General features: G+C 39.5%; 3 protein-coding genes across 12 annotated transcripts; 2 read left to right on the forward strand and 1 right to left on the reverse strand.

Annotated features, from left to right (window-relative positions):
* Window positions 1-3,203: 3,203 nt before the first annotated feature.
* Window positions 3,204-19,436, forward strand: LOC143512992 (torsin-1A-interacting protein 2-like). 5 transcript variants are annotated; one of them, XM_077003879.1, is made up of 10 exons: window positions 3,204-3,362; window positions 3,775-3,900; window positions 3,988-4,158; window positions 4,252-4,431; window positions 4,527-4,640; window positions 4,764-4,886; window positions 4,997-5,047; window positions 5,129-5,912; window positions 18,346-18,393; window positions 19,385-19,436. In XM_077003879.1, the coding sequence occupies exons 1-9, from the start codon at window positions 3,299-3,301 to the stop codon at window positions 18,386-18,388; spliced, it is 1,656 nt and encodes a 551-aa protein (XP_076859994.1). In that variant the 5' UTR covers window positions 3,204-3,298; the 3' UTR covers window positions 18,389-18,393; window positions 19,385-19,436. The 5 variants fall into 5 exon arrangements, with proteins under 5 accessions (XP_076859994.1, XP_076859997.1, XP_076859995.1 ...); XM_077003882.1 differs by lacking the exons at window positions 18,346-18,393; window positions 19,385-19,436 and adding an exon at window positions 18,185-18,212; XM_077003880.1 differs by lacking the exons at window positions 18,346-18,393; window positions 19,385-19,436 and adding an exon at window positions 13,568-16,401.
* LOC143512993 (putative ferric-chelate reductase 1) lies at window positions 7,735-17,734 on the reverse strand. 5 transcript variants are annotated; one of them, XM_077003888.1, is made up of 13 exons: window positions 17,099-17,235; window positions 16,777-16,990; window positions 16,072-16,214; window positions 15,151-15,239; window positions 14,884-15,059; window positions 14,761-14,802; window positions 13,715-13,737; window positions 12,301-12,408; window positions 11,849-11,917; window positions 9,524-9,621; window positions 9,295-9,353; window positions 8,414-8,589; window positions 7,735-8,103 (listed from the first exon to the last, which is right to left on the reverse strand). In XM_077003888.1, exons 2-13 carry the CDS (start codon window positions 16,988-16,990, stop codon window positions 8,005-8,007), a joined length of 1,296 nt encoding a protein of 431 aa, XP_076860003.1. In that variant the 5' UTR covers window positions 17,099-17,235; the 3' UTR covers window positions 7,735-8,004. The 5 variants fall into 5 exon arrangements, with proteins under 5 accessions (XP_076860003.1, XP_076860002.1, XP_076860000.1 ...); XM_077003887.1 differs by having other exon boundaries at window positions 9,524-9,555; window positions 14,761-15,059; XM_077003885.1 differs by having other exon boundaries at window positions 14,761-15,059.
* Window positions 19,237-26,928, forward strand: depdc1a (DEP domain containing 1a). 2 transcript variants are annotated; one of them, XM_077003877.1, is made up of 12 exons: window positions 19,237-19,466; window positions 19,730-19,995; window positions 20,117-20,249; window positions 20,364-20,485; window positions 20,656-20,786; window positions 20,885-20,932; window positions 21,633-21,770; window positions 22,266-23,186; window positions 23,998-24,170; window positions 24,579-24,752; window positions 25,023-25,208; window positions 25,328-26,928. In XM_077003877.1, exons 1-12 carry the CDS (start codon window positions 19,419-19,421, stop codon window positions 25,469-25,471), a joined length of 2,484 nt encoding a protein of 827 aa, XP_076859992.1. In that variant the 5' UTR covers window positions 19,237-19,418; the 3' UTR covers window positions 25,472-26,928. The 2 variants fall into 2 exon arrangements, with proteins under 2 accessions (XP_076859992.1, XP_076859993.1); XM_077003878.1 differs by lacking the exon at window positions 22,266-23,186 and having other exon boundaries at window positions 19,239-19,466.
* The last annotated feature ends 748 nt before the right edge of the window (window positions 26,929-27,676 follow it).

Here is a 27,676-nt window from a genome sequence, read left to right on the forward strand (position 1 = left end):
TAGCAAAGCTGAAATAGCATCAGTTCTTGCTTCCCTTGGGGGAGAAAGCTTACTTCAGTCACGTGTACCTCTGATCTTGGTTTTCATTTATTACCCAGAGTCCTTGGGCACATGTTGGGGTGGGAACATGAATCAACTGGTATATTGAGAGCTTCACTTGGTAGCTTGGCTTATTTTTCTCAACCGCATCATAACTGCAGCTGCTACGCCTAAGCTATCGAGGACACAATCTCCCATTAGTTGTGAAGAACATCCCAGAATGCTCCAATTGGGGGCTGTTCTCACCCTCTACCCAGAGGGAGCAATCATCCTTCTCCTGAACAGAGCCATCGACTCAGACTCGGAGGTGATGATTTACATACTGAATGCTTCACACTCAACCGCAAACTGCTCAAGTGCATGCTGAAGGCATTCATGTGAGGAAGTCAGGTCATCCACAAATAGGAATACAACCTCCCGGTGCTCCCACCAAAAGCCCAAATCAAATAAGGGGCAATCTCTATTGCAAATCAGTTTGGAATAAGAACGTTTCTCTATTTGAAAGTGTTTTGGATATTTAAAACTTAAGAATGTATTTGAATATTGCACTAGATTTTAAAAATGGATCTCATGAGTTTATAACCTATTGTATAAGGTCATTTTTCAGACCTATAACTGCACAGATTGACAATGAATGCATAAAATTATTCACTTTTATGTGAAATATGCACAATTCAAAACAATAGTTTTATTTGGTAAAAATAAAAGTTGCTTTAATGTGACTGAAGATTGTTTTTCTGGAAGCTGTGGAATACACCAACTATTACAGCGATGATTAAAAAACCCAAGATATAAGCAACAACACATGCAGGATTCTGGTGTGACTGTGACTAATACTGATGTCATGAGTCCCTCTTACAGGGCTCTGGTGCAAAGTTCAATAAACCCAAGGACCTATCGAAGCACTGTTTCAAATATCTAGAACTTGGCTGGGTCTCTCCAACTAAAAACAATTAAAATGGAGTATAAACAATCAAATAATATTTACCTGGTTACTGGTGTATAGGTGGAATATCTCTTAAAAAGGACAAAATGAAAACTCATCAATAAGTGGGGGATATTCTAGCCTAAACCAGATATTTCACTGATAGTTTTGGCGCAGCAGAAATAACAATGCCCCCTGGTGATGCGGTCTCTGTATCTTTATCTCCTTCAGCTTGAGCTGCAACTGCACAATGCCTGTAGTCGTCTGGTTCAGAACATCATGCTCCCTGGCCCCGAGTACATCTCCCATCAGCCTCAGTCCACCGGTATGCCTGTCACTCCACCTAGTCCCACCAACCACTTCGAGTGTTCTGCCACAGTTAACTGATTATTAACTGTGTACACCTATTACTGTTTTACTTTGTCTGTTTGACCTGTCTTAGTCCTCTGTCTCTCTGTGAAGTATTGCCATGGCTTATCTGTGCATACCAAACATTGCCTGTATTCGCCTTTTGGGTATACAACCTGTTTTGCTTTCTGGTTTTTGCTTTTGTCTCATCCTGCTCTGGTTTGTTCTCTTACCTGGGCTGTTTATTTTTTTTTGTACTGTTTTCCTTTCTGCTATCTGGTCAGTCCTGAAATCACTGTTTTTGCCCTCTCTAGCTTGCGTCTTGTTTCTGTCTTTTGATCATGACTTTGGAAACCCCCTCTTGTAATAAACAAGAACTGCTAGTTCTTATCTGCGAGCATCTGAATCTTGTCTGTTGGATCACACAGACCTGCTTGACATGGCTGCCTCTGAACTCAGAGCCATCAGTATATATTCTCCATAATGTCCACTTCTTGTCTGCCCCAGCTGTCAAATGAGTGAAACTTAGTCACCTCTCAGTGAAACCACTGGCACTCCATGTCCACTGAACCTCAGTTCTCGTGCGAAAATAATCCTTCCCAAAATGCTCAGATCCGAAGTATCTTAATGGCTTTGTTGGGCCACTAGATTTCATGTCATGTATATCTGCAATCCCTACTTGTTTGATGCTGGTATGAACAGCATATGGATCCATAAATGCTGTCTTCATTGGGCCAGAGCGTAGCTTGACAGTAATCTTCATTTAATCTAGACTGGATGATTGCAGCACTGCAGACGTTGGATCAGTTCTTCTATATCACTCTCGGATGACTCCTTTGAGCTGCCAGATTTCAGGTCTTTGGTGCTGTCCAAACTCTCACTGAAGATCATGCTGAGAGATGTAACAAGACATATACAGAAGTCTCACTGTAAAAAGTCTGCTTTTGGGTAGTAAATTATAGCTACTTGTTTTGATATGTTAAAATGTCCTTTTTGTAGCGGTTACTGATAACTGAATTGGTCCACTGGTCACCAGCTTTCTAGTTTAGACTGGTAGACTTTAAATCAGGTTGTAATATCAGTCTCGGGGGGGAATTTTGGTCTAGACTGGCCTGGAGCTGCTGGACACTGTTCACAAACACTTCTCATCCTCTCCAGAGTTCGGCCAATGTATAGCATTTTGCTCGTGGAAGGCATTATTACGACTCAAAAATCCACAAAAAAATGAGCACATGAACATGTGGAGAATCCTAAACCATGTAATAGGTCACAGGAAATGGTTTTTGGAGCAGAGGAAAGAGCAAAGAGATGGTGATGCTATTGATGTATCTTTCTGTAACAGCAGCAGAACCTACAGCTGTGCCATACCTGTAGTCAAGTGGTTTTGAATGTTCTCAACACATGCATGAAAATGCATAAATCTTGCTTTAGTCTGTACAAACGTAGTGCTATGGAGACCAAACCATCATATATGTAGATATTTATAATAAGTATAATAATGATGTAATAATGTTGTAGCAGAGATCTGATTGTAGGTCACAGTTTTGACTTATTTTTTACCGGAAACATTGAAGCCAAAACTGTTTATTTCAAAAACTGTTTATTAATTCACTAAAACGGGCTGAGTGAATAATTAACCAATTATTCTTGCTTCACTTGTTAAAATACATAGTTGGTCAGCTATACTTTCACCTATACATTTAGTGCTGAATCATTGGTCTTGATGTGGAGTACTTATAGATCAAATATACTGGGGCAATTGCACTCTCTTTGACCAACACCAAAGCTTGTGTAGGCCTATCAAACAACCTTACTTGAAATCGTTTTGGAAAATTGCTTGATCTTGTGACGAGTTGTTTCCGGAAATAGCTGGTGTTCATGTAAATGCATCCGTCAAAAACGTCGTTTTAGTTCCCATTTTCCCCACTAGCTAGTGGTGTTAGATGTGAGGAGTTTCATTGAAAGTGTTCATTTCATGTAAAATAAATGGATCCAGTTGATTATGAAAGACAATCTGGTGAATCGAGAAGGAGAAGCACCAGGCAAAAAGGTTTGTTCAATCAATCGAGTTTCAACCGAATTAACGTTAGCTAGCTTGTTTCACTAACTTTAGATGGCTAGTAAGCTAACTAGCTTGACAGTTATCTAAACAACATTATTCCGTTTGTTAGTTATGAACGGATTAGACAGACTTCGACGATTTAGCTATCAACTATATGTTTTAACAATAATAGCAGGCAATTTAAATTGGTTTAAATGTTAGCTAGTTAATGTAGCTGGATAAAATAAACTTACTTTCGTTTAGTGCACGTATGATTAACTAGCCAGCTAGGTTATGAAACTTGTGAATCTCATTAATCAATAATAAAACCGTCAAGCTCGAAACATTTCTTATGTATTCAAACAGATATTTTGATACTTTTGGTTAAAATACTTAATACGAATATATGCTCTGTGTTCAGCTTTGTATGCTGTTGATGTAAGACCAAGAATTGCTAAGAAACGGAGGAGAGAAGTTGAAAATGATGCTCATCCTACAGCTGTCAACGGGTCCAAAGAAAAGGAAAGCACATTAACTAAAGATGAAGGTAAGCCTTTGAGAAAAAGTTATAATTCCACTGTTTTGTTAACGAGAGAAGAGTTGTTATCCCACTGATCTCATTGATATTCAAAAGTAGAGTCTCCGAGTAAGATTGGAAGGCTACAGATGGCAGGCGATGCCGGAGATGCGTATGAAAATGGTGAGACAAAAGTCCCAGAGGAAATGGAAGTGGTTGAAAATGCAGATCAGGACCAAGACATGAGCTCAGAAGATGAAAGTGAAAATTGTGAGGCTGTCATAAAGAGTAAGATATTATCTTTTTGGTATTAAAATATAATTTAGTCAAAATGTTAAGGAGAGTTAAGGATCAATACAAATATTTTGTGTATTTTGTTAGAAAAACATCTCATTGAGGAGAAAAGTGTCATCAGAACTGCGCACGTAGGGAATGTAGAAATAGAAGAGCGAACAATATTACAGAGCCACAGGATTGCTCATCAAGAATCACGAGATCCAAGACTATCCAAACTGACACGGTATCAAAATGCAAGCTGTGAACCTCAGACTGGTTTAAAAGGTTTGTCATTATGTATGAGGGTTCCTTGTTTCTGTACTGAAAACTATTTCTCAGTTTAGTCATTTATTTTCTTCGTGGTCATTTAATTTTCACAGAGCCTGCAAAAGGAAGTGCTGCTTCCATACGCAGCAGGCCGCTGAAGGACAGAGCTGAAGTTTTGACAGCAAGGAGCAGCATAAGACAGTATCGGGGGAAAATGGAGCAGAAAGGTTAGATTTGAGCATTACAAAAGTTCCTGTACGATGTGAAGGTCTCAGCAGCTCAATTTTTTATGTGTTTTCCTGTTACTTGTAATTAGAATGATCTTTTTCCTTTTGCAAAATTTACAATAGATGTTCCTAGAGCTGAACCTCAGGGTTGGGACAGTTACCCGTGCTCAATAGGCCACACAGCACGGATGCACCAGACAAACAACCTTTCTCCTATAAAACAACAACCACTCCACAGAAACACAGGTAACGATCTTGTCTTTGTGTAAATATCTCAAAATGGCATTTACCTATATACCTTTTGAACAAAATGATTTTTTTTCATTCTCCTGTTATGTTGCTCTCTACTCTTGAAGAATCAAAAAAACCCATCATCACAAGAGCAAGTTCAACATCCTACTCCAAAGGTATGTTCCTCCATTTCAAATGTTTTTTTTTCTTGGTTGGTGAAGCTGGTAGGTGGTAACAGGTTGTATTTCTCTCTACAGGCTCTATATGGGATGCGTGTGGGGTTCTTCGCTGGGCTCTTATCCTGCTGGTTTCACTGAGTTTAGGCTTCGTGGGCTATCAGCACCTTCCCCCGTCAACTGCAGAGCACTGGGACAAGATGGCTTCCAGTCTAACTTTGGAAGCACAGTTAGCTGCACTAAAGCTCATATTCCCCAGCCAGCGCTCAGTGCTCTGGAAGAGGACTGAGGTCCATCTTAAAAAGCATCTCAATCTGAGTGAACCTAGTGAACCAGTAAGTATGATCTTGACATCTGGTCGTGGAGCTGAGAAGACACTGGCCTGTCTGGCTCAGCAATTAGCTGCAGCCTTCTCCAATGCACTCAATGCGTCTGTCCTGGACATTAACGGGACCAGCAAGACAGAACAAGACCCTGAACAGGTCAAACTGGATATTGACTTAGCACTGAAAGAGGCCTTTGAGGGTGGTAAGTATGCTGCCGTTATTCACCGTTTTGAAGAGCTTCCTCCTGGATCCACGCTCATCTTCTACCGCTACTGTGACCATGAAAACGCTGCATTCAAGAAGGTCTTTCTTATCTTCACTGTGTTGCTTCCTGTGAACGAACTCAACTCTGACCTCACTCTCAGTGCTGTGGAGGAGCAGGTACATGAGTATGTAAAAGAGAAGTTTATCTCCTCAAACAGGACAGCCACCTATAATGAGATGGATGAAGACAAGCTGAGTGGACTCTGGAGCAGAATCTCCCATGTCATCCTGCCCGTAGCCCCAGAACACACCATGGAACAGCAGGGCTGTAGGAGGTGAGAGATCTCATTCCCAGTCTTTACAAGACTATGGGTGTATCTAATGGACTGTGTCTGTGGGTTTGTGATAATGCCACTTGTAAAGTTAAATGACTAGTTAAATTATTTCAATTATACAATTACATTTTTTTTACATTTTGCAAAACTAAATCTGTGAGACTTTTTCTAAAACACCTGTTCAAATGCCATTTCTGATCCTTTAGCATTGGTCTGCATTCATACATTTTAAATAAATGAAGAAGAAAAATTCATACCTTTAAAAACCCACCCTAAAAATATGAACGGTGTGTCATACTCATTTAGCATAAAACAGGGGTACCTTAACGGTGTCCCTGTAATCTGTGCTCTTTTGGGGTTTTCGATAATTGTATTACCTAGAATGCTGACTGCAAATAATCAAGATCTTTAAGAGGATTAGAATGGTACATTAGATTAGGGTTGGCATTTAGTACAGAAAGTCATGCAAAGGTATAACCAAGGTTGAGGTTAGGCACCTATTCATTCACTCAACATCCAAACTGTACATATGATTCAGTTTATATTCACTTGCATTTATTGTATCCTGAGTCTTATTGCTATTTAAAACATGGTTTCGGCTCGTTATTTTGCTCATTGGCTTGTTATTTTTCTAAAGTCACGATTAAAGTGTATTTTTATGTACTCGTTCAGGGTGTTTTGTTGCCAATTTAAACTCTTTGGGTTAGTTTCCCCAGACCCAGATCAAGCTTGAGCCTAGCCCAAAAGTCACTTTCAGTGGTGACCGAACCTTGGTACTGCATTGTAGTCCAAGACCAGACTTATGCAATGTCCACAAAACCAGCTGTGAGAAACTGATTTGGTGACATGGACTGGCCTCTTGAGGGTGCTCTTGACTGCACTGATTCTCTTTGATCATAAGGCATGCATCCTATTATTAGTCAGGGACCAGCTAAAGTAACAAGTTAAAACTTATGTACCTGGTCTTTAGAAAAATCACTACAGTTACTGAAAATGGAGATACATAATGACCTTTAGGGGGAAAAATCTAAATTGTGACTTTTTACTTTACTGAATATGGAATGCTGGGACTATTCACAGAAGAATCACTGATTAAAAGATCAAGGACTAAGGTTATACCAATAAAATACACTAAAAACTGCCTAACATATGACGAGTGATACCACTACAAACTCTGAGTCCAAACAAGCATTATCTGAACATGTGACAAGCTGCAGTTGAGGAAGTATTTGGCATGAGTCAGTATGTTAGGATGCAAAATACAGTGGTCTGATTTCATATCAATATGATGGTGGAGTGCTGATAGATGCGTCAGGAAAAGGGTGGTATACTGTGTATAATTATTTTTCCTCATGCTGTAATTCAGATAATCTTGCAAACAAGTTAACTTCAAATTCTAGTCATGTTTTTTTGCCTCTGTTTCAATTTAGAGCACCTGCACACTCAAGGAAATGATAAAACTGCTTGTGGTTATTACTGTCAAAACCAATAAGTGAAATATCATAAATCCGTATACACTGGAAGAAGAAACAATAGGGACAAAAGGCAATATAGTAAATATTGACCTACAGTACAGGAATGAGGAAGTTTGTATGGTGGTGTGTTCTGTAAATGATTAAAAGGTATAGTTAATAACTACACCTGAAACAAAGCAGCAAATTTTAAAAATATATAAATCACAGGACAGAAAGTGATCCATCAACTGTAATTGCTAATGTAGACCAAGTGAAAGATGCAGACTGAAAAATTTGTATAAGTTGTTTGCATGTTTAACTAACTGACTCATGAATTCTTATTATTGTAAAATAAAATACATTAAAAATATTTTAAACAATTTTTAATGTAGTTTTATAAACAACAAAAAATTCAGTGCACTAATGTATACTCAATATACACAACACTATATGTTCAATAACATATTCAGGATGTGTGTGACTATAGTAGATAGCAAGATAATAGACTGGAAAACTGGAAACAAATCTTAGACCAGACAGTTAATCTCCAAAGTTTTCTAGGTACATTAAGAGCTGATTAGCATTCTTACGTTAGCACATTCTGTGGTGTGTATAGTAAAGCGTGGTGAGCTCTGCCTTTACTTGTTCGTACAAAATAATATTCCCACTATAAGTGCTGCAGTGAAGGAAAGATTTACCAATGTTATGACCAATCTTATCACATAATACCAAGAAACCTGTTGACAAAAAGAGGAAAGAAGAACACACATAGTTGGGACAAGTGAGATTTGGTGGAGGAATGGTCCACTATGTGTAGAGTTTGAACTGATGAATGACATTAAGCATCTTGCTATAAATTCTTCAACTATCAAAGTATAGACTCAGTCCAGAAATGACAAAGATTTAGCTATTCTAAATAAATAAGTATAATGTTTAAAACTGAAAAATACTCATTAGATACTTATACTAGTACCATTTCATAATACCACAGAATGTAAACATTACATTTAAAAATGACCTTTGGAGTATTTTGAGTGTTAATCTTACCCTCTTATGGGAGGAAGTATCCTTCTGTTTATTTGATGCAGTTCTGATTTGGAGGTTTTTCTTAAATTCACATATATAGCTTGCAATTAGCAGCAATGTGCAAGCAAAATAAACCCCCATCACTACAGGTAACCAGGAGCAGGAATATTTTACAAGTTGAACAAATATTGCAGCAGCTATGAATGGAAGATCACAAGATAAAGTTGAGTGACCAGGAAGACATCACTTGGTCAATAACCTGGATTGTTGCATCTCATAATCAAATGTTTGAATTTTTATGAATTCAAGTCTTGTCTTTGAACGTGGTTTACAATTTGTTACAATGATTGATTAGATTTATGTTCAGCAGCCACTGAACAGGTCAGTTTTTTGCAGTCATTTTGGTACATTTCTCAGATCAGAATTGAAATTCTCAAAATTGTTCAACTTATGTCATCTAGTCACTTGTGCACAATATAAAAGCAGTTTCTTACTCTTGTGAACAAACAGCAAATACTTTGGCATAACCATGCAAATGATGTACAATTGTCAGATGTTTCTTACATTGTACATTGTAAATTGCTTTTCTTAAGGTGATCAACATGTGTTATTCTTGTGTGTCGTCCCCCCCCCCCCCCCCCCCCCGATAAACAGTAACACAAAGATTTGCCATTATTATAGAACTGACATGTTAATTGACAAATAATTAATTTTGAGACATGAACCAAGTTTGTGTTATGGGCTTTTGCAGGTAAAATCCATTCTGTTTGTAGGAATTGTTTTGAGAAATACATTTACTCTTTTGCTAAGTTTAACAATGATTTGAGAAATGCACCAAAGTGACTAAGAAAAAAAACAATTATGTTTTAAAACAATTATGAATAATCAAAAGACATTCTTACTAGTAAAACACATATTTGCAAATGCAACCAGTCCAAGGCTCCAGCAGAAAAGTTGCCTTCTGGAAGATGTAACACAACACAAAGTTATTTAACAAGAATATGATATGTAAATTTAGATACAGGAAGTACACAAAAACAAGTACATCTTTTCATAACCTCACTGAGAATTAGCTAAAAAAAATGACCTCCTCCCCCCACCATCATATAATAGGTCAAAGCAAACACTTACAACTCATGGCTTGGTCCACTGAAAACAATTAGCTGTGTAAGAAAGGTTTGGCATATGGTCAAAACCATAACCAGCCCTGTCAAAATGCTGGCTGCCACCTACATATGCAGAAATCACACAAATACACACAAAATTACCTCTCAAACATCACAGAAGTACAAATAAGTCTTTATTTTTAAACCTGCTTGATAGCATTCTTGATAGCATTACCACAGGAAATGTTTTTACTGTTGTTTGCTTGAGATTAAGCTTAAAGATACTAAACTAAATATACTTATATTGCTATCCACAATTATCAAAGCAGTGGTCTGAGTTTAATATCTGCAGGAAACTGGCCTGTAGGTATTGACTGAGACATTGATCATTGCTCCCGAAAGGCTTAGTCAAACGATTAAGCAAAATCTTGGGCTTCTTTCCTCTGCTGTCCACTCTAGCCTCCGAAATCTGGGAGTTATTTTCGATCAGTCTTTAGCATTTGATTCTCATGTTAAACAGCTGTCAAGATCCTGTTTCTTCCACTTGAGAAATATCAGTAAACTGAGATCTATGGTTTCAACAGCAGATCTAGAGATGCTGATCAGGCCCGTTGACAGTCTTGCTAGGGCCCGGGACAAGAAAGTTTAATGTGCCCCCCCTCCCCCCGGCGCACGTCATTTGAATTTCGTCATTTGACAATCCTTCTGTTAGGTCATATAGTATATAATATAGCCACACATCAAAGCTGTTTCTGACAGCTGACTGGTTATATACTTGACGCATCGCGAGCGGCGCGAGGGTTCGCGCGAAAATGACGTAATCGCAGTGGCACCGACCGTGTGCGAGGGCCTCCATTCGCGAGGTCGTGCACCTCTTGACTTTTGCAAAGTTATGTTTGCAGGGTTCATACACCTTTATAATGTGGAATTAAAGCACTTGTACTTCACTTTAAAGGTCCATTTCAATATTTTCCAGCACGTTAAACTTAAGTTAAATATTTATACATATACTCGAAATAATTCGCTTTTTATCACATTATTTAATGGTTGTTTATTTTCAAAACGCCCAATCTTAACGTCTTCACGAGAACTGTTCAGTCAGACAGCTATTTGTTGTGAAACGAAGTAGTTACTTTCAAGCATTTTCAAGTACTTTAGCCTAAATTCCAGCACTTTTCAAACCTGGAACACAATGCAACATTAAAATTCGTCAGGTAAATGTTTTCCTTTCTTTTCTGCGCTCCAGATTTCTGTATTTACTTTAACTATCCACCACTGTTGTGGGGGTACCAGCCGGTTACGGTCGGTGCTGGATCAAACCATTTTCCAGTGGGATGCGGGGGTGTATGCACTTAATGGAAAATATGCAGATAGGTTAAAAAACATATATATTTTAGCCATTGAGTTTATTTTGAGTACAGAATTTTATATTAATGAAAGATTTCAAGATTATTTAAAAATTATAGACTTTAAATAAAAAATAAATTGCTGGGCTCTTTGATGGGCCCCCCTGGCCCTGGGGCCCGGGACAACAGAACCGGTTGTCCCCCCCTGTCGACGGGGCTGATGCTGATATATGCGTTTATTTCATCTCGCATAGACTACTATGCCTTGTTTTCATCTCTCAGTGTATCAGCTCGTGGACGTTTACAGATAATTCAAAACGCTGCAGCGAGGTTACTGACCAAGTCAAGCAGACGGTCTCGCATAACACCCATTTTAAAATCCTTACACTGGCTTCCTGTAGAATTCAGGATCCAGTTCAAGATTTTAACTTTAACATACAGAGCACTACACAACACAGCTCCTGTGTATGTCGCTGACCTGCTCCACCCCTACACTTCATCGCGATCACTCAGGGCAAACAACCTGAGTTTACTGTCTGTGCCACGCTCATGTCTAAAGACTCGTGGAGACCGAGCGTTTAAGGTGGTTGCTCCAAGACTGTGGAACACATTTCCTCCACATTTAAGATCAGCTGACTCTGTGGATACTTTTAAAAAACAGCTAAAGACTTTCCTTTTTACGCAGGCGTTTAGTTAGTGGTGGAGGTTGCAGCCATTGACCTTGTGCACTGTATTTTATTTCTGTTTTATAGTGTGTGTTTTTATTTTTTGTTATTTTATTTTATTTTCCTTTGTAAAGCACTTTGTGGTTTGTGCCTGTGAGAAGTGCTATATAAATGAATTTTACTTACTTACTGTAATGTTAATACATAATAGTATTAACATAATATAATAGTTTAATAAATGTATAATAGTAAAATATTAAACAGGTGCTGAAATAATGTTCCTGTTCAAACATTAGTAGATTAAAGTAGATTAAGGAAATCTGCCCAAGAAATGCTTACATGTTTAGCAGATATCAGTAAGAGGATGAATGCAACCAAGGAAAATACCAAAGAAAGAATCGACATCACCTGGGAAAAGATGGAACTGGTGAAAAAACATATTTCTGACTTGGTTTACATTGTTTGAAATGACATTTGGCATTTTGTGTTGAATTTCTACATTTTTAGTTAGACTAGTTTTAAGATAAACATTAAATGCATATATTCATAATATTTAATTCATTTCATAATATATAATATTTAGTGCTGTCAATTCCAGATGCCGCGATTAAAAGTCCTCACCAGGATTTTGCTTAGGCTTCCTGGATTGTGTTGAATCCACTCATTTTACCTGGATTGCTAATTAGAAAATCTAGCAAGCTTGAGCAAAATCCTGGTGAGGACTTTTATTCGCGGCACCTGGAATTGGCAGCACTAATAATATTTCATTGCTTAGGCCTCAGGCATCTTACCGTCATGCACCTACTACTTCTGCTTTTTCTGTGTTTCATTAGAGAAGGAAAACACTCAGCAACAGACAGGTAGTTCAGCAATGATAGAATGAGAGAGATTTCAATCAACTGGGACACACGTGTGCACACACACACACACACACACACACACACACACACACACACACAAAAACAACAGTTACACAATGCAGTGAAAGTCATACAAATTACAGATCAATAACTACCAGAGTGACACTAAGGCCATGTTGGGTACCACTTCTCTTTAACATTCACATACTCCCACTAGGACAGATACCACAGGACAGCATCATAGCTTTGCTGTTAGCCTGATAAGTTTAATAAGAAAACAAAAAAACAAAGAAAAAAGTGGTCATGTCAGCTCTATGGCTTTAAATGCTAAAACAGTGGAAAAACCTTGGAGTCTTATTTGACTATGAACTCAACTGACAGCCATACTAGATCCAGAAATCAGCCTTCTATCACCTGAAAAGCAGCAACATTCAGAGACTTTAGGAGAGAAGGTCTAGAAAAATAAATTCCAGCAGCCTAGATTACTGTAATCATCATTCGCTTCCCATAGACAGTTTGTTTATTTAGAATGCCACTGCCAGAGTATTAAAGACAAAGTGAGGGGTGAACACATCACTGCAGTATTCAGATCATTACATTAGCTTCTGGTCAGCTACAGAACAGATTTTAATATATTGCTACTTTTATACAAATTGCTAAATGGGCTGTGTTCGTCTTATTGATGTGCTGGAACAATACAGACCTGTTTGACACCTTAGATCAGTGGAGTCTGACTAACAGTTTGTAGAAGTTTAATTAATGAGATTTACTTTGATAACTTTTACCAGTGAAAATGATTTGTCTTCATTTTAATGCATTTTTCTCTTAAAGTTTGTTTTATTTTTCTATTGAAATCGATTTTTATTTTTGAAAACATTTTGTTTAAGTAGCTTTTTTGAGGTGATAGATCTTGGGATGTAATAAGCTTTAATATTTAAGTTCTTCAATGTCCATTTAAAGCACTGAACTGCCACTGTGCATGAAAAGTGCTGTACATATAAATTTTCCTTGTTTGCCTTCTAATTTAACACACTAGCTAACTGGCAATCCATACAGTAGAGCAGTCATGTGTGTTGGATAAGGGAAAAACTACTGCCCATGTTTTCATATAGTGTCTGAGGACTTGCTAACTTGCTATAACTTGCACTAACATCATTTTGCTAATTGTATCATGTTTTATCACATGCTTTATTTACAGGACTTGCGCATGCAAAATAAACAGAAGCAAGAGGGCATGAGATTAAGCAGAGTTAAAACTTTCATTTGACATCATCTTTACGATTGATTAGAATCTTTAAGAAAAAGTCATATGATAAATTTGTATTAATTCTCGGTGGTTACATACCACAGGTCTGTCTCGTGTAGGAGCTGTGAAGAGAGCAACAAGATTAAAGATGGAAACAATACAATACAAAAACAAATGAATACAATACAAAAACAAACGAATACAATACAAAAACAAACGAATACAATACAAAAACAAACGTTCACTAGTATTCTGTTTACAAATGAAAAAATAATCACATGATTATTATACAGACTTATTGTGTACATTTATTAAGCACACTACACTTAAACAACGTAGCGGGACATGAAACGTAGCACAAACCGAGAGATGCTAGAAAAGATGCCCACTTTAAATACAAGAACATAAACAAAACAAGTGCAACTCATCACATTACGGAATAAAGAACAGGTGTTATGAATGATGATGATGAGGACCCACACCACAAACACAGGGGCAGGTGGACACAGGAGACACGCCTGAGGGAGGAGTCAGGGGTTGTACTGTGGCAAGTGGAAGGTAGAATTTTCTAAGTTCATATTTAAAAGGCAGTTTACACTTTAAATTATGATTTTTTTTTTTGATAAATTGATGGGCTCATTTGAAATATTCTAAATTTAGTTTTAAAAGTAAGGATTAGTATATGTATTAGTTATCTGAAAAATGTTCATGACAATCTAGAATTAACTGGCTCTCAATGAATATAAATAAATACTAATTGCACATAACGTATATACCCCCCCATACTCAAATAGCGGCCATCTATTTCTGGCCCACAAGCTGTTTTGAAAAGTTTTTTATTTTATTTTTATGATTTTAACTGGCCCCCTCCCCCTGAGTCTTTTGGGGCCAGTTGACCCTCCAGGAACACCTGGAGGGTACTACCTTCACAAATCTTATTTACCCCTTTTAGTACTTCTGCTATGACTTGCTCATGAAACTGCAGGCCCATGCTGACCACAGAAACACAGCCTACTATGTGTTTATGTGGTAGAATGAATGCACAACATTCATTTGTACTACAGGCTACTGCTGTAATTCAGAAGATAGCAGTTTTGTTGGTTGATTTGCTTAAACTGTAGCAGTTGTGGGACTGTGATTCGTACCTTCTGTGACAGTTGAGTCAGTAGCAGTAGAGTCTGGTGGTTCTGTAGAGGTAAAAGTAGGCATCGAGGTGCGTGAAGAGGTAACACTGGTGTGTGATGATGTAATGTCCTCTGTTGATAAACCTGAGGTTAGGTGTGTAGTAGAGGTCATCACCGAGGTTACAGGTGTTGTAGAGGTCATCTCTGAGGTTAGAGGTGTTGTAGTCACTGAAGGCACAGGTGTTGTCACAGGGGCCTGTGTAGAAGATGGCTCCATAGTTGGCAGCCAGAATTTGTCATAATCCTTGATAAACGTGACCCTAAAAAGGCATATAAATGACGTATACATAGTACAACAATTAAATATATATATATTCCAGAATAATAAAACAAGGAAAAGAAGAAAACAACCTGAAGCAATAGAACCCTGGTTCAGGAGTACTCCATAGGACCGGTACATGATTTTTAGCTCGATTTGTCGTCTGGGTAACAACTTGGCTCTACAAAAAAACGAAGAGATGGAATGCATTTAATATATACTAGACATTTAAGAAAATTTCAATTACATTATTAGAGGTAAGTGAGAAATACACATTTTCTCAGTTCTTCTCATGTTGCATAATACTGCAGTGTGGTTTGCATCAGGCCCTATTTGTATGATACAGATCAACAATTGAATTAATTTGAGGCCTGTGCCAATTTGTGGTACATGTGTATCAAGGTCATTGGAATGTGAAGGAAAAAGAACTCTTTGAAATAGGCCAGTCAGAGATGGTTATTCCAGTCAGTTCAGGTTTGATCTCCTCCATAATAAAAGCATGCAATTGGTTTTAAGAACACAATGTGATGTGTAATGGCTTTGTAAAGGTGCCCTTCCTCAATCCAGATTGCAAAAACAACTTTAGCACATATTCTTAACATTTTGATAACATTGTGTTCATATGTACATTGTAAGTAAAATACTGAACAGGAGAGTTATTCAAATGGAGATTTCTCACAGAGGAAACCTTTGCCACAAAAAAAGCATTGCAGCCCATCTGAAGTATTAGTATTACCTGGTCCCTAGATGTGAACCTCAAGGTAATATACATTGCCATGAAGATTTTCAACAATATTATTAATTACACTTTACAGTCTATCTACAAATTTATCAAACTCACCAAGATCCTTCAGAAGTTGAATGGTCATTTTTGTCATTTTATACATTTTAATTTTGAATAATTGTTAAAATAATAATTTTAGAATTATTGTCTTGCCTTCACTGTTGTTGGGAAAATAACGTCTTGCTCTCAGTTTCATATCTTGACACTGGTAAAGTAAAAAGACACTCACGTGTGTGCCAGCACAGCTCTGGAGTTGGCTGATGTCCAGGTCTATCAGAGTGAAAGTCCCCTTTGGTTCACTGTTATTAGCTACACTTGCCTTCAGCATGAAACCTCTGAATACTTCATTAGTATTCTGAGCTCTGAGTGACACTTCAACAATAAAATAAGAGGATTTGTGTACATTATCTTGATGCCGTGCACAGCACAGAAATTTTGTTTCTTCACTTTTCAAACAGTTTTAAACAGTTATGTTGATTGTATATGTTAATCATTATATATGTCAATTAATCTCTTGCATAGATTCCTTGATTGCAATGAATAAATAAAACAAAATATATTCCAAATTGTCCTGATTATTAAGTCTAAACCTGTGTCTTAAATTAGCAGCAAGATTTATGGGTAATGTTTTGATAATTTTCAGGTTGAAAACTTGAAAGGTTGAAAGGGTCGTTGCCCCACTGTAAAGAAATTAGATGAAAACTCAATCCTTATAAAATGGTATAGAAAAAAGGCTGGCATATGCCATGTCTGATAATTGACGACATTGGCTGAACTATATCTTACCAAAACACCTAAACATGTATAACTAACAGATTGTAGTCTGACAAACATTTTTCATAAAGAGTGTATCATAATTCAATTTCTTATTTTGGCGAGAACAAATAATACTGCCTGAATATGAATCACATGAAAGGCATAAAATGAGACCGACCCAAAAAATTCTGTCCTTTAGTTGCATCAGTGACCTTAATACACCTAGGATCCACTCCAAAAGGAGGATCTGTATTCTGACTTGGTTTGCCCCCGTGATTAACTTCCATTGTTTCACATATAGAAGGATCAAACTTCCCAGCACTGTAACATTTCACGAAGTGACATACAGATCCTCCAAAGGCAATAAACATTAGGACTCTGACTCTGTCCATCTATGAAACAAAGATAAAGGACACTGTTGATATGGTTTCACGGCTTTTTTTAAATAAGTGAAATAAGATGGATATTCAGCTATAAATTATACAGAATTAATTATTTACCTTAAATCCAATCTCTCCGACGACCAAAGAAGAAAACTAACTATGTGGCTCTTTGAATGTTTCAGTAAGTCCAAACTAAGATAAATCTACAACCTGCAGACTCGAGAAATACCTTTCGACCAAACAATGTAAGATGTTTTAACAAACTACCTGCATGAAACTGCATCAACTCCGCTAAGCTTCTCAGCTTGTGGCAATATAAGGCTCCGACAAGTGGCGCGTGCACGCAGTTAATCGTGCACGAGCCTGCGTCAGCAGAGTCTGTACACACCTGTGTGGAGCTGAAACACAAATTAAATATCTTTCCCCGGTTTAGGCAGTAAACTTGAAAATTCATTAAGACCAGGTGTTCGTCTTAATCCTTCGTCAAAGTGCGAACCAGCGCCATCAACTGTAATAGATATGAAATCGTTGTAATTTCATGTAATTCTAGCTCTACATCCGGTATCCCGTTGCCGCTTATATGCGTAAATAATTTCTAGTTTATATAGTGTTCAAAATAAATAGTTTAAACGTTTTACATATATGCCTACACGTAACCTAGGAGACCTCGTTCCCGTAAAACCTGATCGTAGATCCTCAGTCAGAATGTCGCATGCTGTGAGGCGAACAGCCTAACGTACATACAGTCAGAGGTGAATTGTCCAGGTACAGAAAGTAAAACTCCTTCCCAGGATTTTATTCAAGCTTGCTGCATTTTCTAATTACTGCCAGGTAATATTAATGGAATCGACACAATCCAGGGAGCCTGAGCAAAATCTTGGTGAGGACTTTTACTTTCTGAACCTGGAATATCCATCTGGAATATCCTGAAATGTCCAACTCTTTTAAAGTGCCATAGAGGATAAGGTTTGTGCTAAAAGACTTACGTAACGTCAATAATTATGTTTAGATCGTTCAAATATAGAAAAAGAACAAGTGGAAATTACAGCTTTTATATGAAATTGCTTACTTCATAGCAATTAGTATGGACGGTGGATTATTTGTGACATGGAAGAATACTGCATGTTTTTTTCTTCTATTAATGAGCAACACAAAATACAGGAGTATGCAAATCAGCGTAATGACCTGTATGATGAACTATAGTTTCAGCAGGTGACTAAAACAGCAGATGGATCTGCAATCCTTTATAAGACAGGTGAGCGAACAGGTCCAAGTGTCTTTTTTTGTTTGTTTGTTTTTGTTTTTTATAAACAAGTGGTCTGTAAACTGTGGTCACACTCGCATTCTTGTGTTTTTATTTACAGAGGATCTGCCCCATTGGGTTTTGTCTGCCATGAAATGTCTTGATAACTGTAAGTATGAATACAATTCAAATATTAAGTGGTAAAATGGTTAACAGCAATTTTCATGTTAAATCTCACATGGTTATTTTGACACATCTTGCTATCATCATTTTGACCAATTGTCACTAAAGTTAGATTCTCTCACATAGTGGTAGTTAGTCAACAGTATCATCCGCCATGTATTCATTTGGTAATACATTATGGGAAAAAAACGCACCATGTTTGACCATGGTAATGGTGTTCTTACGGTACTGTGCAGCACTGCGTTTGTGCTAAAAGTACAGCTTTGCAGTTTATGTCTTCCAGAGTACTATTCACTTGAGACTTGAGAGTATGATTAGAGCTCTGGTCTTATATGGTTCTGATGTAATGTGGGTGTAGGCAACCCACTCAGGCTGAATTTCATATTCACATATTTTTTATCAAATAAAATCAGCTGAGTTGCAGACCAAGAACTTTTCCCTAATAACGTGACAGAAGAGACGGTCACTCGTATAAGCTGGGTGTTATATTAAATGCGCAGTGAAAAATCCACTCCGTTCCACTGTATAATTGTAGTGTGTAATAGTCTTCATGCATTCTGTAAAAATTAATTGCCTGGCAGAATACGACAAATTTTTATTTACTGTCAGTGTAGTCGGCTTACTTTTAGTGTACTGAAATTAGACGGCTACCTTCCGAAACAAAAGATTACTCCAATCATTAGCCTGTTTTTGGCGAAAATCATAATTATGGAATACACTCGTTTATTAGTACTAAACGCAGTAGCACTTCTTATCTCAAGAGGTGGTGGGCGGGGCGACCTAGTCACGTGTCTAAACAAGCCTTCCAATCAGAATGCTCCCGTAGACAACCACTCAATTTCAAACGGCACTCTGGGTGCGCGAGGCTGGGTTCACGCCTGTTGTGCGATGAGTGTTTGTTTTCCTCTTGCTATGGGAGTCGTGAAGTAGTGTTTGTGTGTAAGCGAGGGATCTTACCTATTTGAACGTATCTTTAGGCAAATTGTCTCGGATGTCCGTGGCGCCGACTCAATGGATACGCGTATTATCACACCTGGACCTTACAGAGCCACTAAACTGGTAAAATAAAGTCACTCTCACTCGCTATGTTAGCTAGGAAGCTAATTTACTTTAGCTAGATAACGTGCAGCCGCGGAGGTAGTTCTGTTTAGCTGTTTATAACTGTCCGTGTACCTTTTAGTTTGTGCCAGTTTGCCGTTAAATGCCGTTTGGTTTGCATTTAACCTGCATGAATATGTAGTGATATCGATGTTGAAAATGACTCGTTTGTAAATGATGGATCGATAACAATCAACATTTGGATCTTCATGTTTTCTTTGCAGTGGAATGAAGTGACTAAACTCTTCCGAGCCGGAATACCTCTGAAAAACCACCGCCAGCGCTTCAAGGTTTACACCAACTGCTTCACAGCATCCGCAGCTGTTGACTGGCTACACGAACTTCTAAGAAACAACAGTAATTTTGGGCCCGAGGTCACTAGACAACAGACTGTTCAACTACTGAAGAAGTTTCTCAAAAATCATGTTATTGAGGATGTAAAAGGACGATGGGGGTTTGAAGATCTGGAAGACAACAGTCACCTGTACAGGTAAACTAGAAGTAGCAAACTCTATTGTACACTATATTAAACACATGTGCACTTAAACATGAACGTTTCTGTTTGAAAATGCATGGGGCTCAGGCCTGTTCTTATAGCAGCGTGTTTGCAGGTTTCCGTTAACATCCCCGCTGAAGACAGTCCCTGTTTGTCCTGAACGCCTAAGGAGAAAAAGTGTGATTTTGAAGGAAAAAGAGGGTTTCTTCAAGTTAAGGGGTTCAAAGAAATTTGACAAAGCAATCCAAGTGAGTTTTTTAAACACCAGGACACAGTGATATATTTATATATTTTAATGAATGGCTTCTCATAGGGTTTCCTTATAATTCAGTGATTTAAATTCTTGGTGGTGTCCCCCACAGGAAAATATAGCTCCACCAGTAGAAGATTCCCCCAATGGTACACCAGCCGAGGAGACCACGCATTGTAGAGATATCACAGAGGAAGACATTAAGGACATATGGAAGGCTGTAACATTAACACAGTAAGTTCTGCAGAAATGGAACCAGATTGGCACCCTCCAGCTTGAAATGGCTGACTTGATGACTGAAAACATGACTTTATTAGCTACATTGCTCTTTGTGTAGTAAACTGTGGTGTTAGGGAGACATGGTCTGTGTTCAATGTTTTTTTTTTCTTTCTGTGTTTTCCCAGTTTACAAAAGCTATTGGGTTTGCCCTACCTGGATGATATTTTGAATCCAGCACAAGTCTGTCCTCACTTCATTGTGTATAACATGACCAAAGTCAACAAGCATGGAGTTGTTACTCTAGAAGATAAGACAGGTGAGTGAACAGGTTTGTTTATATATATATATATATACACACACACAAGTGGTCTTTAAACTGTGGTCACACTCACATCCTAATGTTTTTATTTACAGAGGATCTGCCCCACTGGGTTTTGTCTGCCATGAAATGTCTTGCAAACTGTAAGTATGAATACAATTCAAATATTAAGCAGTGTAATGGTTAACAGCAATTTCATGTTAAATCTCACAAGGTTATTTTGACACATCTTGCTATCATCATTTTGACCAATTGTCACTAAAGTTAGATTCTCTCACATGGTGGTAGTTTTTTAGTCAACAGCATCATCTGCCATGTATTCATTAGGTAATAAATGATGGGGGGAAAACGCACCACCATGTTTGATCATGGTAATGGTGTTCTTAAGGTACTGTGCAACGCTGCGTTTGTGCTAAAAGTACAGCTTAGCAGTTTGAGTCTTCCAGAGTACTGTTCTCTTGAGACATCTACTTGATGAATCAAGCTCAGATCTTATGTGGTTATGATGTAATATGGGTGTAGACAACCCACTCAGGCTGATCTTTGACCCTTGCTTTGTTGGTGAGATGGACATTTCCTAAGGCCATTTAAATGTCAGACTAGATAATGAGCAGACGTTAAATATCTGTGATTTTGTTTTTCATTTATAGCTATATAATGTTGTACAGCCATTCCAGTTGCAAAATGACCATTTAGCAACAGCATGTTTCCTTTTTTTAATGAAATGTCAGGGAATTAGCACTGTGTAGATAAATAATGTGTTCTTCACTCTGTTGCTGGTTGGTTTGGTGACAATTTAATGATTTATATTTTGATTCCATGCTTTTGTTCTGGACACTGAAGGGGCAAAGTTTGACTCGGCCAAGCCGTCTTACCCCGGCTTTGAGAGGGACGTCTTCAGAACCGTCTCTGACTACTTCTGTAGTCTCCCTCAGCCACTCCTTACCTTTCAGTACTACGAGTTGTTTGTTAACATCCTGGGTATGTCTGAATGTTTGTTGTATGTATACTTTTGTCAGCCTGTTATAAACCGTGTTGTTCTGTGTACCTTATCTACTACAAGACATTTTACCAGTTAACTCAATGAGCCTTGTTGTGGACAAAGTTTTAATGTCTTCACTGCTATTCCTAACATGATAACGAATGAGGGATGCTGCCTGTTTTTGTTTTTTGTTTCACACTCACCAACCATTTTATCCCTCTAAATTAAACATGCCAAAGATTAATGCATTGTCATTGTGGACTGAACACAGCAGTAGAATAAGAGGGATAAAATAATGGTTTGATGCCTGTTTATTCTCCCGTGGTCTTGAAGTGACGTCCAAGATTAACAGATTGCTCCTGTCATACTGCTCTTGATGCTGTACACTTTGTTTTTTTAAACTAACCTTTACGTGTTGTGTGTCCGAGTGCTTCCTCTTTCCCCAGCGTTCTTGTCTGCTTGGGTGTTCATGTTTTTGTCTGGTCCTTTGCTAGTTTTGTCTGGCTACGTCACGGCTCCGAGAATTCAGCGGGGAAAACGTAAAAACGTGGACGAGCCGGACTGTCGGCACCCACCCAAAGCCCCCCACCTGAACGGCGCCGGCCTTTTCCGCTCCACCGAATGCCTGTTGCTGAGCTTGATAAGGAAGCAGTCCTTTGAGGAGGCGGATTCTCCCATGAGGGAGGTGCTCGCCTCTCAAGCAAAGGCCCGTTCTGCGGCTCCGAGAGCGCGCTCCAACGCTGGAGCCCCGCCGAGCAGGTTTCGCCCCAGGAGCTGTTCCCTGGAGAGAATCCTGGACGAATCGGGCGATTCCTGCTCAAAAAACGAGTTGTTCAGGTCGGCCGAGAGCCTCGCATCCTGCAGGACTAATAGCAGTGGTGATTCGTCCTCCCCAACCAATAGCAGTGACAGCGCTTCCTCCCCAAGCAATAGCAGCAACAATAGCGCTTCCTCCCGAACCAGTTCTCCAGCAGCTGTGGACCCTAAACCTGAGGGCCAGCACCCTTCCTCCAGGGTTGGCCTCTCCTCTGATGCCTCTGGAAGTGCAGCTGCTCACAACGTGCCCTCCTCTCAAACCAGCAGCAGCCTTCCTAGGGCGCGTCCGACCAATCGCAGGCCCCGGCCTAGAAGCACGGGAAACTGCCTCGACCTGGTCAACACGGGGGAGCACGTGGCGATGACGGCCAGCACCTTTAGCATAAACGCTCCAGTAGCAGAAATCACAATGCGACCAGACTTCTCCTCCACCATTAGCCTTCGAGGTCTCGGAGCCGACCGTTTGGATGGAGGCCGCTTGGATGCGGGCGTAGGCCCGGCTCTGAGCAGACGTTGCCACAGCTCTCTGGATCTGTGCAGGCGGGCGCCCTCCCTCCCTTCAGTGTCTTCTGTTGCACGGCGCCCCAGTCCTGAGCAAAGTAAGGCCTGCATGTGTCTGACCTCAGCGCCACCAGGACGCGATCCGCTAGTGTGCATGTTTGTGGCTCTGTGCATGTTGTACGTCTAACAGTCGTTTCTAACATGCATGTGACAATTCTTGTAACCTTCATATTAACAATCATTTCTCTTCTTCTGCATGGTATTAACAATCCAGTTTGTTTTAGTATTAATAATGGTCGTCATTATGAGTAGATTTTTACATTTACGTTTGATGTAAGTACGAACATCAAATGTGTGACCTCAAATTAGACCTCCGTTTGCCATCATAATTTATTACATAATTTATTACATTATTTATGTAGTGTGTGAGTGAGTGAGTGTACAGGTGCTTGAGCAAATTAAACCTTCATTTACAATCACACCAGTAAATGAGTAATGGGGGAAAAATTCTAGGTGAATTATGATTAAATGACACATGGATGCATTATGTATTTCTTCTGAATAAGTTATCGGTTTTGCTGCTGCTTATAAATAGATTGGATAGATTTTCATTTAACCCCCAAATGTATGATATTCTTCATCATCAACACATTGCCAAGTTGATTTCCATATGACCTACCATTTAAAAAATGATTATTATAATTATTATGTTTTTTTAATACAACCAGCCAAAAGTTAGTTAAACTGTATTTTGTATGATTGGTCACGCTGATCATCCCAGTCATGACTGCTGGACTCTTGTTGAACTAGATGCCATTCTCTTGTTGCGTGTGTAATCTGGGCGGTGCTGGGTCCTCCCCCCTGTTTAAAGCCTCGCCCCTCATTCTGTTCTCTCTGCTGATTGGTCAGCCTTGCTGCAGCCGGCACTGGAGCGCCAGGCGGTGGAGGCGCTGCAGATCTGCACCCTGCTCCTCCCGCCTGCCTCCCGCCGCAAGCTGCAGCTGCTCCTGCGCATGATCTCACGCATGAGCCAGAACGTGGACCTGCCCCGGCTGCACGACATCATCGGCACCCGCACGCTGGTGAGGGCCAGACGCACCCACCGCACCTACCACACACACCACACCTACCACACCCACCGCACCTACCACCCGCACGCTGGTGAGGGCCAGATGCACCCACCGCACCTACCACACACACCACACCCACCGCACCTACCACACACACCGCGCCCACCGCACCTACCACCCGCACGCTGGTGAGGCCAGACGCACCTACCACACACACCACACCTACCACACACACCACACCCACCGCACCTACCACCCGCACGCTGGTGAGGGCCAGACGCACCCACCACACCCACCGCAACGCCGTCACCTCCGTGTTCTTCACTTATTACAGTTCACACACACAATTTAATGGCTTGAGAGATTTAAAAAGCTATAAGTAATGGTTGTGTGTGTGTGTGTGTGTGTGTGTGTGTGTAGCTGGTGCAAACATTTTCTCGCTGCGTACTGAGCTGTGAGGAGGAAGTGGATCTGGATGAGCTTCTGGCCACCAGGTTGCTGTCCTTCCTCATGGACCATCATCAGGAGGTCCTGCAGGTGCCGCTGTATCTGCGCAATGCTGTTGAGGACCATCTGGCCTACCTCAGATCACAGGTGACGCAGCACAGCCTTCTTTGATGTCACACACAGCAGGGGCTGAAGGTTTCCACTGATTTGTTGACTCTGGTTGCTCTAGTCTAAAGGGTTTGTGTGTCTGCAGCAATGAAAAGGAGTCAGTAAGGCTTCCTGTTTTGAGAAAGAAATTTTCATTTGGCTTCTGGATTGACATAGCATGCTTAATGAACCACAATGCCCTCTGATGGATGCTTTGCCATCATGCGTAGTTTACACGTATGGTTTACAGATCCTGTCTGTCCCTCGTAGATGAGACAGCGTGGTGTGGGTTCTGGCATCACGGTGCCAACTTACACATTCTGCAAACAGATCAGCATGGAGGAGTTTGAGGAGCAGAAGTTGTCCTTGTCTCAGATGGCCGTCGCCGAGCTGCTGGAGGGCCTCATCAAGGACAAAGCCATGTCGGCCAAGGAGAAGAAGAAGAAGCTCAAAATGGTAACGTACCTACAAAATGCGTGTTGGGGGCGGGGCTTGTCTGATTGGAATGCACACCATGTGAAGGTGTCTCCTAATGGTTTCCATGCTGTCGGGCGTTCCTGGTCCCGTCTCCTCAGTTCCAGAAGGAGTATCCTGAGATCTACTCCCGCCGTTTCCCCACCACGGAGAGCGAGGCACAGCTTTTTACAGATAAACCAAAGATCAAACCACCACTGCTGATCGGCGTGAGGAAGACAAGAACATTCAGCATTCGAAACTGAATACGTCCGTGCGTGGATACGGAATAACCTATATGTTTCGTGAATAGACAAGTTGCTTCGAAAATAAATGAGGAATTTTTGTTTATGCAGTTCAGGGATTTGTCATTGATTTCAGTGGTTCTCACTCTGCCCTAGGACCACTGAGTGAACACGCCTTTGTGTGTCACTACCTCTGATTTAAATAAACACATCCAGATAACATACCCTCCTATGTGGAGTAGCTATATGTATTCTGGTGAGCTTGGATTTCCAAGACTGGGAGAATTGTTGATTTAATGTATAACCTGGGATTGAAATGTTTTTAATGTCATACCAGCTACTTCAGTTAGGGAGAAGAATTTTAGTGTTTTAATACCTGTCTCCATTTTTCATGTATTCTGTTTTTTCTCTTCATTTAATTAATATTTATTTCAAAAACATTCATTGTTGGGAGACTCCTAAACCAGCCTGGGGTTAATCTTTTTTCCAAAACTGTATTGAAGGTCATTTTGAACTTTAATTCTTGATAGTTAGGATGGACTCTATCCTAACTACCAAGATGGAGGAGTTAGGAGACTGAGTCCTCTGTCCAAACTAGAAATCTACTTGGAACAGCAGGCAAGTGAAACTCACATTGTTTACTCTAGAAGAAGATTACCTTAACCTGTTTATTTGAAGCACGGTTGTTTGTAAGGAAAATGAAGGTACGTCTTACGTCTTGTTGATTTTTAGAACTGTGTGGTAATTTTGATTCAGCCTTGCTTTATTTATTATTTTCTGGCCTATTTGGTACTTTAAGTGAAGTTGCCCCCCCCCCCCCCAATTTGAACTTCTAATTGTTTAATTGTTCATGGCAGGGCATTCCTGTGTGGTGTCTTTAGTGAGATCATCAGTCAAGCTGCATTGCCACACTAATTCTGTTATGTGATCATGTTTATTGTGATGTGCTTTGGAGGTTTAGCATGCTTGTAAATTCAGCCTGTCCAGTAGAAGTAAAGGCACAGGACTGGATAGTCCAGACCCTGGACTTTTTAGCCCTCTATGGGATGGAAGTGGTTTTGCACTGTGTTGTCTCTCAATGGTTGATAGATCTTGACAATCTGTTTTTTTATTTTGTTTGTTTGTTTTTATTATTTTAATACACATGTTTGTTTGCTTCAGTGCACTGTTTTGAGATTGTGTGCATGTAATTGAAATATGACTTTTTCTGCTACTGTTCTCTTGGGTCAGGCTTCCCAAAAACATAGGCTCTAGTTGCCATTGAAGTCCGTGTTGGATTAATATACATTTTAAATTGTGTTGGCAGTATCCTACTCTGTATGATTTTAGTTGGTAACCTCAGCAGAGCAAACTGAAATTGAATACATATTGTTAAATACATATTAACCATGTTAATTCTACACCAAAATACATTCTGCTTTGATGTGGAATTTCTACTTAATTTGTGCTATGCAAGAAATAAAAGTATTGGCTCCCTATGAATTTGTACTAGTTTATCCATTGAATTGGCTCGTCACTGAACTAAGTAGATTTTCTCTGTTAACAAGATCGTTATGTAGCGTAGGTCTGCTGTTGAATCCCATGCTGCTTTGAGCTTGATTTGCATACTAGGACTGGTTCTCGAGTTCAGATTCTCACACTCAGTACACAGAAGGAAATGATAATAGTAGCTACATTTTAAAATGTGAAATGACAGGGGTGTTAAACTCATACACAGCAGGCCAACATTTAAAACATGGACAAAATCACAAACCCACATTGATATTTATAGAAAAAAAATCTTTCCAGATATAACAATGTATCTTTTCATATGGACCCAAACATGTGGTCCACACAGCTCATTCATATGGTCTTTTACATATGTAAACAGATATTCTGCCTCCCCTCCTGTCCAAAAAGCTTCTATTTTCTGCCTTTCGCAGTGTCCGTAGTAGCATGAGGTTGCTATGACTACTCTCAACAGAGGAGGGTGTATGGGTCCTGTCCTGATTGACCCACCGAAACAATCGCTGAGCATTCTGGGATTTGAAGGATTAGTGATATTTGCTCTGCATTATACCAGTGGGCCAGCTCTAGTAGGTATTTGGTATATTTTCATTTGTAACACCTGACCTATAGTTGTTAAATATACACACTGAAAAATTAACAGTTGTGTAATTAAATTACTTTTAATTTAAATTATATTAATTTTATTTTGAACAGTTTCTAGGGGAGTCTGGAGAATTC

The sequence above is a fragment of the Brachyhypopomus gauderio genome, chromosome 4 (genome assembly GCF_052324685.1).
Source record: "Brachyhypopomus gauderio isolate BG-103 chromosome 4, BGAUD_0.2, whole genome shotgun sequence".
Taxonomy (NCBI): Eukaryota; Metazoa; Chordata; class Actinopteri; order Gymnotiformes; family Hypopomidae; genus Brachyhypopomus; species Brachyhypopomus gauderio.

Excerpts from the sequence above, each read along its gene's own strand:
- LOC143512992 (XM_077003879.1), top strand. The coding sequence starts at position 3,299 with ATGGATCCAGTTGATTATGAAAGACAATCTGGTGAATCGAGAAGGAGA. Across the intron at positions 4,887-4,996 it reads ACCACTCCACAGAAACACAG|AATCAAAAAAACCCATCATC; the intron begins GTAACGATCTTG and ends CTACTCTTGAAG. Across the intron at positions 5,913-18,345 it reads GAACAGCAGGGCTGTAGGAG|AGGATCTGCCCCATTGGGTT; the intron begins GTGAGAGATCTC and ends TTTTATTTACAG.
- LOC143512993 (XM_077003885.1), bottom strand. The coding sequence starts at position 16,990 with ATGGACAGAGTCAGAGTCCTAATGTTTATTGCCTTTGGAGGATCTGTA. Across the intron at positions 16,215-16,776 it reads TAAAGGACAGAATTTTTTGG|TGTCACTCAGAGCTCAGAAT; the intron begins GTCGGTCTCATT and ends TTATTGTTGAAG. Across the intron at positions 13,738-14,760 it reads TGACTCAACTGTCACAGAAG|CTCCTACACGAGACAGACCT; the intron begins GTACGAATCACA and ends CTCTCTTCACAG.
- depdc1a (XM_077003877.1), top strand. The coding sequence starts at position 19,419 with ATGGATACGCGTATTATCACACCTGGACCTTACAGAGCCACTAAACTG. Across the intron at positions 20,486-20,655 it reads AAGGCTGTAACATTAACACA|TTTACAAAAGCTATTGGGTT; the intron begins GTAAGTTCTGCA and ends GTGTTTTCCCAG. Across the intron at positions 24,171-24,578 it reads TCATCGGCACCCGCACGCTG|CTGGTGCAAACATTTTCTCG; the intron begins GTGAGGGCCAGA and ends GTGTGTGTGTAG.